At 37.2% G+C, this 13,263-nt stretch overlaps 1 protein-coding gene across 31 annotated transcripts in view; it reads left to right on the forward strand.

The window, feature by feature from the left end:
* The window catches only part of NRCAM (neuronal cell adhesion molecule), a 143,071-nt gene that overhangs the window by 89,629 nt on the left and 40,179 nt on the right, over positions 1–13,263 (forward strand). For all 31 annotated transcript variants that reach the window (XM_021545279.2, XM_021545282.2, XM_031507912.2 and 28 more), the window contains 4 exons: positions 2,525–2,709; positions 4,188–4,319; positions 11,952–12,095; positions 13,084–13,195. In XM_021545279.2, the coding sequence (XP_021400954.2) occupies positions 2,525–2,709; positions 4,188–4,319; positions 11,952–12,095; positions 13,084–13,195 (573 nt within the window). The remainder of the gene's footprint in view (positions 1–2,524; positions 2,710–4,187; positions 4,320–11,951; positions 12,096–13,083; positions 13,196–13,263) is intronic.

Here is a 13,263-nt window from a genome sequence, read left to right on the forward strand (position 1 = left end):
ATAAATACAGAGGGAAACATTTCAGAGATGCTTAAAAACATGACTGCTGTATAAGCTTATGTGTTTCAAAGAAGCAGAAGTGTAAAATGGAAAGAGCTTTTTTAAGGAACTCCACCATTTACTTGGCATCACTAGACTTTGAAACCAGCTATGAAAATGTGTGGCCTCTGCCTTCTCATATCCCCAGACCTTATTTCATGATATGGCTTATAGCATTGTTTTTAAAGGAAACAGGGAAGAAATGCTATAGACTAAACTCAAACACATAACCACAGATTTGCAGTCAGTAATAAAGCCTATGTTGTTTTCCTAAGTTTGCAGTCATTAGATTCTCAAATTATATAAAAATAGATAAGAATTTGCTGTTCTAATCCAAGAAAACAGCTTATATGTGTTAATAATTACTTAGTAGATCTGCTAGGTGGGAATTGTTAGAACAAATCTTCAGGTCCTTATATCTAATTTCTTATTGTAATTGAGCTTAATTGGTACTTGTTTCTTCAATGCAATAGAAGTTTGCTTCTGCTGGTTATTGTGCAAAAAGAAAATTACTAAGAGCAAATTTAACTTAATGAATTAGGTTGATTTTTAAATCAGTTTCATTCTCAGGAAGAAATCTGAGAATAGATTGGTTATGGAATAGAAGCAGAAAACCTTTTCAAGAGCTGTAAATATGTTTATGGTGCACAAAGGCATGTGATGCAGTGTTCTCAGCTAGCCATGAGAAATGCCAATAATTGCAAATCATGCACCACAGCACCATGCACCTGTGTTCACTTGCTTGAGCTCCAAAGGGCATGCTTAGGCACAGCTTGATCTGAGCATCAGTGCAGCTGTCTCAGCTGTGGCCTCCTCAGGTGTCTGCCCCAGCAGCACTAGCAAAACCACCCCTGGGAGTGGAAGTAGCACCAGCCCAGGTAATCTTCATCTGCAATACAGTTATATGCCTTTTGACAACCTTTGGGAACCCAGGGCAAGGGGAATATCTCCCTGTCTGCCCTGGGGTGCTCTAACTCCCAAGAAAACACTGACTTTGACCCTCATTCATAGAGAAAACTTCCAAAGCCTCAAAGTAAACTAGAAGCCACAAAAGTGTGAAATAAATTGTAGAGATTGTAAAGAATAGTGTAGTATGTTACATGGGTGAGAAATTTAAGTTTTAAGATTTTTAGTATGTTATAGATGAGTTCAAGATAGAAAATATAAGGTGTTATCTCAAGTTCCTTTCTTCTCTCTTCTTCCTCTTTCTTCTTGAGTTTAAGTAGTATCTTGTAATTGAGTAGAAAAATCTACATTGCAAGTCTTTAAAAGTCAGTTATTGAGTTAAAAAATAAAAAATTTAAGTGTCACTTCTAAATTGAGTAGTTTAGCTTTTGATTAAACTTAAAAAGATCTTACAACACAAAGCTGTTAACCATTTTTGTGCTGTTTTCACGCATGCAAAGTCTAAGCACAAACAATATGCTAAAGTTTTAATAAGATAACAATAAACAAAAACTAAAAACCAAAAAAGTCCAATGCATCTCTCGTTCCTTACACAGAACTACTCCCTACCAGGGGAGCCCCCAGAGTTGCCCAACTTGGGCCCACAAACTCACAACAACTCTGCAGTAAGAGTATTAGGTGATCCAAATTCTAGTAAAATGGCTGGATAAAACCTGTGAAAAAAATTAACTGTAATATATTATATGGCATTGTGGTTTTACCTGTCATGTAATTAAAAAAACAAATAATCAGTGAGGGAATACTTGTCTACAAAGGGCCAGATATAGATTTTATTTGAAACAACTGTTCCTTATCACTGACACCATAATTAAAAGTCATCTTTGTAGGTGTCTGTGCTGTGAAATATGTGATATTAGACTGCTAAGGGAACATTTGCTTAGAGCCATTACCATTTGAGAGAGGACATTCTATTCAGTAAGCAACAAATTGCAATTTCTTGTAATTTTTAAAGTATATCTCCACATGTTTGAATGACTTTCAACTTCAGTGGACAACATGGGGCATAGCCAAGATTTAGACTCAGTGCAGTGACAAGTAGCTATACTTGGCTCAGCACTGACATTTTTTCTTGATTTCTCACAAGAAATGTTTGTTGCCTTACAGCTCCTTTGTGAACCTTATGATGTTTATGAAGCATTAGGATATTGCTCACATAAAGGACAATTATAACTTGTCATTTTATAAAAGTTACCTTTAAAAGCACCATGAGCATCAGTTCAAAAGTATAAGCTTGTCTTCATGTATTAACCATCAGGTTTTTTAGGTTAATCAGCAGACAAATGTATTCTGTAATTATTAATCCTATGAACAGATGGCCATTGACAATGTTAGTGAGACTTGTCATTTCCTAGAAACAAATGCTGGCATATTTTTCATATTTGTTGGATGTGGTCCAGAATCTGGGTAGAGGCTCTTGAAATAATTATTTATAAAACATATATTAAGGAAATCAATGTATTGAACTCTTATATTCCTTTTCTTCAGTCCTTAAAACTGATCTGTGTTTTTACTTCTCCAGACCCACACCAGTAATCCGCTGGATCAAAGAGGGTGGGGAACTGCCAGCTAACAGAACATTTTTTGAAAACTTCAAGAAAACTCTCAAGATTATAGATGTTTCAGAAGCTGACTCTGGGAATTACAAATGTATAGCAAGAAATACATTAGGTTCAGTTCATCATGTCATTTCAGTAACTGTGAAAGGTAATACTAAAATTATCTTTAATGTAATGTTGTCAAGGGTCCAGAATGCAGTATCGAAGCAGGCTTTCTAGGATGAAGTATAGCTAAAAGGATGAATGATAATAGTTAAAAAATCACCCTGAGGAAATATTCAACTGTCTGAATTGTAAGACTGGAAGGGCTTTACTATCTATAATATCTTTTTAATCTTTTGATGTTACTTTGTAAAGCATCAGGCTAAACTAGTATTTTACTGTAACAATAGTAAGATAATGCCTTAGTTTGCACAAGTACTACTTTTATTTCAGATCCTTTGATTAGTTGTCATTAGACTGCTTATTTCTCTTGCTTCTCTATCTTCCTTATCTTTCATCATCTCATCCTCATTTTCTCAATTTTTCTTCATTCATATAGCCCAGATTATTTCTTTCCTCTATTTTACTATTGTCTTACGGTCTCATGTTTTTCTTCCTTTTTCTGTTTTACTGATATTTCTGGGTTCCTATCTTCTTCATGTTTTTTATCCAAGATGATGCCTTATAGTTCTAAAAACATTTACATCATATTTGTCTAAATAGGAACTGTAAGTATGCTGTGAATACCATGCTACAACAAACTGTAATGACAGTTAATTAGTCATTGAAATAATCAGCTGTATTGCTTACTTTGCATGCTAAACAGTCACTTGTTTTGTTGTAGATCAGCATCTTTTTATGATCGCATTTAACTTCCTTTCTAAGATCAGAAGTTTAATTTTCTGTTTGCATCTGTCCATCAATTCAAAATCTGAAAATTAATTGCAAGATGTGATAATATATGCTGTTTGTGGTTATTTATTGCAAAAAAGGATGGAGAAATAGGTGAATATCTTCTAGTTAGGCCAGTGTTTCACCCATTTTGATCTCTGTTTTCATCTGTCTCAGGTAAACATATGGCCCCACTGCAGCCATTGAATTGAGTGAGACCAAGGATTTTGTAATTTTAAAATTTCACCCTTGACATGAAATCTTATTTTTGTAATAAAGCATAAATTCATTCTTAACAGCCTAACTACTAAGAGTGTGGATATCTCTGAAATTAATCAGAAGACCACTGTAGTGTCTGCAAATGCCATACACAGATAAATTTTGCTTGCTTTAGAAAAGGCAAATTAGATTCAAAGCAGGCAACCCTAAATAAAACAAAGATCCTCTTGTTGTTTATCTCAGAATTTTAATGCAGTGGGTGACTGGGGGCAGTTCAGTCAATGTATGATCTATCACTTAATTGGGTATCTCACACACACACACACACACACACACACATGCACACAAATGCACACACACACATATATATATATATATACACACACACATATATGTAGATATAAAGAAACAGTATAGATGTAAGTCTGTACCTACACATAACTTGTTGGAATTATCTTCTGATTACCATGCCTGTGGAAAATATGGGTACACAATTTTGGAAAATAATTGCTGTCTTTCTTTTCTTAAATCCAGCTGCTCCATACTGGATAACAGCACCCAGGAACTTGGTTTTGTCTCCTGGAGAAGATGGAACATTGATCTGCAGAGCTAATGGCAACCCAAAGCCTAGTATAAGCTGGTTGGCAAATGGTGTTCCCATAGCAAGTAAGATTCTTAATTACCTTACAGAAGCATGAGTAAGAAAATATGAGGAGTCTCAGGGTGGTTTTTGTCAAGCAGATGTGAAGAGCCTGTATTTATGTAGTTTTTGCCTGACAGGTAATGCTAAATCATAAAAGATGTGATAAAATACTGTGATTCATAAAAGCTGAACAACAGAATGTGCCTCAAACATGTTTGACAGAACTAAAATGTGTGATCGTGCTCCTAGTTCTTCTGTCTGACATGATGCTGGTAGTATCTTTGTGGATATTGGATGGTCCCTTTCACATGGCCATTGCTGGGATGTCATTGTTATCCCTGTCTTTCTGTGGCAATCATGTCTGCTAGGTCTCTGCTGCCCCACTGCAACTCTAATGTTGCCTAGGAATCTTAAATGTAACATAAAAAGTGCAGTCCTCACATGTGTGGTTATACAGATCACTTTTTTGTGGATTAGGATTTGCAGTACCCTGCAGGATTTGCAGCTTAGTGTGTGTGAGCCTTCCAGGCTTCAGCTCCAAGAAGCTGCAGCAGCAAAAGCATCTGAATGTGTCAGCAGCTACCTTATAAATAGTTTGTGCCAAGTAGGTGTCAAAGAAAAGGAACCCCTAAGGCAGTGGAGCAGCTGTTTCTGTGTGCATGGGTAAGAAAAGTGCCCTGAACTGGTGATTGAGCCACTTAATCGCTGCAGTGTTAGAACTGGCAATGCTGTATGACAGACACAAGGTAGCTGCTATATATATTGTACAGCTTGCCTTGGAAAGAACTTGCTGAAGGACACTGCTGTGTGTTGTCAGCTGGGTTTGCACTGAGTATATCTTATGCTGTAAAGTCACACTTGGTTCTTCTACCTTTATCCTTCCCCTTTCTCCAAACAACAATAATAAAAAGCCAGACAGTCTCACGTGTTGGCTTGTAAGAGATAATGTACTCTAAAATACTGGTCTGTTTAAAGTATGATAGTGTCTCTTTTGTTTCTTTCAGAAGTTTAGGAGTTGTTTAGGTCTGTTGACAAAATTTAATTCACCCAGTCTGGGACATTGGAGAAGGATTGTCTACAGCCAGAATCTAGGTTACAGCAAGAAGTAAACAAGAACCCTCATTAGAGATATTTGAAGTATTTGGTATACAAAAGAGAGTACACTTATTTGTAGGGGGGAAAATGCAACTCTGGGCAGCAAAATAAAAAATAAGGCTATGTATTGAAACAAATAGAAATATTTGGCAAATAACTTGTTTCAGTAATCCTAATTAAATGGAAGGTGAGATCTACAACCTGAAATTTAGAATGAGAAGTTTCCATTGTAAGTAAGTTATGTAGACTGACATTAATCACCTCGTCAAACAATAGTAAGACAGGAAAACAGGAAAATATCAGTGTAATTTTTTATAGTATATATTTATAAATAAAAATATCATAATACATTTGTTATCGTCAAAGTTTGATACCTGTTCTTCACTGTCTGTTCTAGCTTTTTGGTGGTCTCATCTTCCTTCGTTGTTTTCTGTATACTACCACTCACTTTTTGTTTATTTGATTGGAGGATATTTTTTTATCCTGCAGTTGTTGTAGTTTAACTATTATTTCAGGCCTCCTGACTAGTAAAATCCTTTTCATCTTTGCCTTGCTCTTCTTCCTTGTCAAAGTTGTCGAACAAACTGTTCAAATGACCAAGTACATTTTCCAGAAAAGCAATGATGTGTTCTGCCTTCTTTACAAGCAGAGTTTTTGGAGCCAGCTGCAGGGTGCCACAAAATTTCCTAAACACAAGGCAGCATATATTGAACTGGCCTTGAGGAGTCAGTACACAAAGTCTTGTTGAGGGTATTCAGTAAAAATTAAAAGACTTTAATTAAATTACCCACTTAAACTCAGTAGGGGAAAGAAAAAAGAAAGAACACAGGAAATAAATAAGTGGGTAGCTCAGCCTTATATTAAAGGTCACTCTCACTGCTGAGGAAAGCTGAAGTCTTATCCACATTAAATATTTAAGTGCAAGTTGATTGGATGCTCTAGTACACTGCATCTGTCAGGGCATCTATGAGAAGCATCATGATCACAGAAAGTGCAGTTCTTAAGATTCTTGTGATTTTTTATTTTTCTGAGTTATCAAAAGCTGTTCTGGAAATTACTAAGTACAGTGTGCCTTTTTGTTCACTTGTTACTAAATTATAGAATTGAGCCCCTCATCTTCCAACTGAATGATTAGGAAATCACTGTAAAAGGAAACTAAAGCAGCTGTTTCAGCTTCAGGGCAGTGCTGAGAGAGCTACACCCATGGCAGGATTTCAAAGAAAAAGAGCTACATTTGAATTTCAAAGCCCTGCTGTCATCATATATCCCACAATGTGCCTCTTGTGGCCTAGTAATCTGTTTGCAATACTTTAATTTTCTGTTGGAAAGCACAACTGGGAGATACTTAATTCTTCCAGTTTTGTTTTTCCATAATAGAGTCACACAAGGAAGGGGGAATGTTGAAGAAAGAACCATTCGTCCATATCTCAGTCAAAGACTGAGGTTTAAATATCTATAGGGAAAAGGGGAAAAAATAGAGAAAAATTTAATGTGTGTTAGCAACTATAAAACAAAATTGCAATGGTGTGACTTTTGTTCAATATTCCAATAATCTTAGTATAAAAATATTATTTAAGAAAGATTTTAGGTTTCCCTGAAATATTTTAATTAGTTTTCCTCAACAGTCATGCTGAAAACACCAGCATTTCTAAAAAAATAAGCTGGTTTAGACATGTTGGGATGATAAGGACCTATCCTAACCTCCTAGTGTTTACATACAGGAGTATGTTGAACTCACATGCCCAGTCCCACTAAGGTCAATTAGAATTACTTTGGCAAATAGCAATAGAAAGTTCAGGCCATGACTTTGTGTTGCCTTGTGCTTCAATTAACACTCAAGATCTGCATTATTTATATCACTGCATAATCCATTGTGTCTTACTGCTTAGATATTCAGCATGGTTTTACAAAAGGGAAGCCATGCATAAAGTGTCTCAACTTTTAAGAAAGTAACAATCTAGATTAATTGGGAAGGTGAAATGCTTTCATAATTGGACTTCAGAAAGGCATTGCAAATACTGTACAAAAGACTGATTTTTTGGTTGAGTGGTTTATAGTTCATGGTGAGCTATTAAATATTAGATACAGACAGATTTATACGAAGTAGTGCAAAGGTACTGTTTATCTTCTTTCAACACATTCTTCTCTTCTTATATTGCATTTCACATTGAATCTCTAGGTTTGAGTTAGTCTCCATTAGTACTCACTCTGAGTTTAAGGGATAAACATTAGCCCTTAGATTTCTTTCCGAAAGGCCTTGCAAATTCACTGAGAGGTTCATTATCCATCTTTTTCTTTGTGAGTACACACCACAAGGTGTTCACTGCAGCCATGGGAGGGTAGGGAGAAGTTTGCTGACCCTAATGCCCCCAGTATTTCAGTCTTGGATAGAAAACTGCTCGGGAAGATGTTTATCCACTTCTTCTGCTGTCGTTGTGCTGGAACTTTGCATCTGGTCTGGGAACTTCAGCTGATGAAAAAACCTTTGATAATCAGTTTTTTTTCAATTCTGCATATTCTGAATAATCAAGGATGGTTATAGTTAGTGCAAGTAATGCTGTGCTTTTGGAGACAATAGAACTGTCAGAATCAGAAACTCAGGAAGAAAAGTATTTCAGAGATCACAAAAAAATAATATGCTGAGGAGCAAGCAAGATTGGTAAGAAAAGGAAAATTATATTTACATTTCAGTTATCCATGTTTTTTTGTCCTGATTTTTTCCCTTCCAGTTTTAAGCCTAATGGTATGTTTTAACTACTTCTGTTCAGAGAGCACATCATTCTGTCTTTTTTCCAAGGAAAAAAGTAATAATGGTGCCATAGTGGTTATTTAAGCATATTAACAATAGTAATTGCTTAGGCTGTCAGAAGTTTATGAACCAGATGGAAGTATACATTCAAATGAACAGAAGTTATTCAAAGTGCTGATCTCTAACTACAACAAGTATCTGATGTATGCCCTGCCTTCTCTGTTTAGGAATATGCTGAACATGGCTACAGTCAAGAATTGTACAGTGTGGTGAAAATAATAGGTGAAACCAGATCTTCGTTCAGAAAGGACCAAAACACACTCATAAGCTGAGATTTCATGTTATTAGGAGCAAATGTTGGCAGTTAGATGGCACATGTTCACCTATCTTGTTACAGCAGCAGAACTCCTATAGCAAATCCTCATAATTCATTATCCTGTTTGTACAAGCCCATTTTAAGTGTTACATAGTTTTTTGGTATTTTGCCTATCAGTGTTAAATTCAGAGTTGTCTAATGTGTCAAAAGTGTTTTCTCCTTCTCATGCCGCTAATGTGTCATGTGATCAGAATATTCATAAATGCAAATAAGCTGTGCTTGAGTGGCCCTGCAATCACTCCTTTTCCCCAGAAAAAGATTTTGTAAAATATAGTAGATTGGTATATGCAAAAGGCTGAAGTACTGCATGCTATTTTTCCTCAGGTTTTACTAGCAAGACTGACTTTCAGGAATCCCAGGTCCCAAAGACCAGGGGAAAGGACTAGAATGAGATGTACCCTTGGTGGAAAAGGATTAGATCAGGAGCAAATTGAACATGCCTAAGTGTGTGGTCCCTGATGGGATGCAGCCACAAGTGCTGACTGAGCTGGCATATGTCATTGCACGAACAGTCTCAATAATCTTTGCTTGATCATGGTCACTGGGAGAAGTGCCTAAAGATGGAGAGAAAGCAAATGCTACTCCTGTCTTCAATGAGCCAGAAGGAGAAACCAGGAAACTACAATCACCTTTAGCCCTGTGAAGGTGATGGAACAGCTAATTCTGCAAACCATTTCAAGGCACATTAAGGACAAGAAAGCTTTCGGGAGTGCTTTTCATGTCTTCACCAAGGGGTGACCAACTTGATATATTGCTATGATGACATGACTGTCCAGATAGACGAGGGCTAGAGTAGTGCACAATGTCTGCCTGGACTGCAGCAAGGCCTGTGACACTGTCTCCCATTAGATCTTCATGGACAAGCTGTTGAAGTAGGGGCTGGATAAGCAGCAAAAAGATGGATAGAAAAATGACTGAATGGCCAAACCCACAAAGGGTGATCAGTGAAACAAAGTCCTGCAGCTAGGGAGGAACAACCTTAGTGCCAGTACATGCTGGGGGCCATCTAGATGGATAGTGACTTAGCAGAACAGGACTTGGGCATCCCGGTGGATGACAAGTTGACCATGAGCCAGCAATGTGCCCTTGTGGCAAAGAGGCTAATGTTATCCTGGGCTACCTGAGACAAAAGTATAGCCAGCAGGTAGAGGAAAGTGATCCTTCCTCCATCTGGACACAATTGTGGATATCTGGATCCAGGTGGTCCTGCTTGAGCAGGGGGTTGGACCAGATGACCTCCAAAAGTCCCATCCAAGCTTAATGTTTCTGTGTCTGTGAGTGCAGCAGTGGGTGCTTCAGACCATTAAAGAAGCTGTATTCAACAGACAGTTAGAAAGATCCCTGTCTTAACAGGGAGCTTTTGAATCAGTGCCCTTCAGCATCCAATTGGCTAGACCAATTATCAGAAAGCAGCAGCTAACCTGACACTTCTGCCTTCTTTTCTCTTGGGACCCCAGCTTGAAGCCCTTTTCAGAGAACAGGCACCTCCTTTCCTTCAGACAGCTGAAAGGGGCTATCTCCTTTTTTCTTTCAGTACAGCAGTGGGAAGGGAAGATGCTGCCCCTCTTTTTCTACAGTAATTTAGTGGTTAGATCGTTATTTTACAATGCAGTTACTTCAGTCATAGAAGATTGAACTAATGTCATCCATCTCTTAGGAGGGGCCCTACCATCATCCTGTAAGGAATTATGTGTTGGAGTGTGTGTGAGGGGGGCAGTCTGTGCACACATTAATGAGTGCAGAAAGTGCTGCAGGATTCAGAGGGCACGAGTGGAGGGAAGCCCAGAGCCCAGGGCTGGAAGCAGCCATGCTCGGAATGGCTGTGGGCAGTTCTCCTTCCTCGTGGGAGAGCAGTTGTGCCTGTCCTCTGTTTAACTGTGATTTGTATGCAGAAACAGAGCGCTTCCCGCAGCTGACTGCCCTGCCTGCTGGGCTGCTCACCTGCTCCGGCTATTTTCAGCCCATGAATCTTTTAATGAAAATGGCATTTATGTAGAAAAGGAAGCAATGTGAAACATGGAACACAATAAGAAGTAAAGCAAAAGAGAGAAAAATATGTGCCAGCAATCCAGAAGTCCAGAGAATAAGCATTTAAAATCTCAGTACCTTTTTCATCCTTCCCAAAATTTTTGAATTTGTGATGTTGATTTGAACTCAGAGTGATGGAAGACCAGAAAAAATGGAAATTTAAATCTGTTCTTGAGGCAGCTGTTTGGAAATTGAGGCATTTATATGAAAAATGAGCTTAGTTTTCATCCAAGCTGGAAATACCCTTAAGCAGGAGCACGGAACTGTGGTCTTCTTCATCTGGTTTCTTTTGTAGAGAATTCAGTAATACATACTTCAAGAAAATGCAGGTTCCATTTTCTTTACAGATGAGAACCAAGATATTGCCTGAATCAAAAGGTTCCTGTCACAGAAAATAGATGCTAATTTAGTTGATTGATCTTTTTTATGAATTAAAATAAGAATTTCCTTATATGAGAATGTGTTCCACAAATATACTTTTTCAAGCTTCAATAAGGGTGTCAATTTAGATGATGTAGCCAAACTAGGATGCATTTATTTATGTATAAATACATCTATTTTTTTGTATTAGTAGGTCAGTGATTTTGCCATTAATTTTCATTATTAAACTATAGATTGTGCATTTTTATGCAGTGTGGTATTACAAGCTAAGTTTTTTCTTCATTATACTTCTCTAATGCCATCCAGTTGTATCAGAACTGAAACTATTACTCTTCTTCAGTATTTTCTTAGAATTGTATTTTCAGTTATGCCCTGGGTGCTTCTGTGATGCAGAAGCTGTTTAACAACTCAGGCCACTGCAGAACAGTCGAGGAAATGGCACTGTATGATTCTTACATAAGGCAAAGAGTGCCACCTACTGAATTACTAACTCTGCTCTTGAGATTGTTTCTTGACTTGGTTAGAAGAAATGCTTATTCTTTACTCTGAGATAATTTTCAACTGAGTATGGCTATTTTTATATTTGTAAAATTATTTATGGTGTAACAATTGATTTGAAACTTTCAAGTCACAGAGGACTATGTCATTGTATCAGCATTTTCTTTTGACATTCAGGAATATTTCTGTAATTTTCTAGATATTGACTGTATTTGCTCGAATCTCATAATGGTATTTTTTCTCTGTATTGTGTGCAAAATACAATCTCAGCTTCACTTCCTTGGAAAACGAACAAAAAAAATTCTCAAAAAATGGGAACTCTACCATCCTAAATCAATACCTGTAGAATGAGAAGAACTTTTTAAACTGTATTAAAATTCAAATTTTTACCAGTGATCAGTCACCCAGAGAAAAAAAACATAAAGGGTCTATTGGTCTTTCAGATTCTTCCTTCTTTTCAGAAGTATGAAACTTGCAATCCAATAGCAGTTTAGGAAAAGCAATAACTCTTTTTCTTTACACTAACAGTTGCCCCAGAAGATCCTAGCAGAAAGGTGGATGGTGACACCATTATTTTCTCACACGTGCAAGAAAGGTCAAGTGCTGTCTATCAGTGCAATGCTTCTAATGAATACGGATACTTGCTAGCAAATGCGTTTGTGAATGTTCTGGGTAAGAAACAGACTATATTTTTCTGTTTTCTTGGGTGTTCAGTTGTCTCCTGCTAACACACAGACTCTTCTGCTCAAGCCTTGCTTGAGGTCTTCACTGGGAATTGATCTATTTCGTGGCCCCTGTAAAGAGCAAGGGTATACATACCTTGTTTTTTCTAAGATATTCCTGAATTTCACTGTTCCAAAGAGAGAAGGATAGATGTGAAAGCTGGGAAAACGTGGAAGAAATTTTATCTCTTTTTTGATTTTTTTGTTTGTGTAAGTCAGTCTAACAGAAGCCTGACAAAGAAAGCAGGAATTAGTGTTGCTTAAGTTAGTACATTTCAATACAGTTTGATTGAGTCTGGATGTTTTGGATTAGTGGAATAGATGATCTCCAAGTTGCTGCTGCAAGGGAACATGATTATGCATTTGTCTCTAAGGCTTCCCTGGCATGTGTTTCTGATTACAATATGTTGTGTGCCCCCTCTAATTCTTCTCACTGAATTTAAAAAAGCTAGTGGCAAAATCCTAGGCAGAATGGCCTCTAGTGACTCTCCTGCAAGAACTGGCAGATGTGTTGATTGACACTGTCATTTAAAAGAAGGAAAATGTAGGTGTTACACCAAAAATGAATCCTAGTTTATTTCTGCCTGCAGGTTTGTTTGGAATTAGGTAGTTCATTCTGTACCCAGGAGATTATCTTCTTGAAGTATATACGGATTTAAATTTTCCAATTGAAATCCTTGCTTTTGGTGCCCGTCACTATTACTTGTAAATAGGCAAGAAACAGTTGTTTTTCACAAGATAATTTCCCTGCATTAACTTTTCCTCAGGCTAGTACTGGTACAATGTATTTGAACCCAGACTGAGATCCGAAATCATCTCAGAGAAAAAAGTTTTTATGTAATTCTATAGCCATTAATGTCTTTGTATTTTGTATTTGTAACTATACTTTTTTCTACTTGTGACTTCGTAACTACATGAAGATATCTTTGTCTTTTTAGCTGAGCCACCAAGAATTCTAACTCCTGCTAATAAACTGTATCAAGTCATTGCAGACAGTCCCGCATTGCTAGACTGTGCTTATTTTGGGTCACCTAAGCCTGAAATTGAATGGTAAGCTCTAGCTGTGCCTATGTTACACTGGATGAGCCAGTTATATCTATGGAAACAAACACTTAAAG

Source organism: Lonchura striata, chromosome 5 (assembly GCF_046129695.1).
Source record: "Lonchura striata isolate bLonStr1 chromosome 5, bLonStr1.mat, whole genome shotgun sequence".
NCBI lineage: Eukaryota > Metazoa > Chordata > Aves > Passeriformes > Estrildidae > Lonchura > Lonchura striata.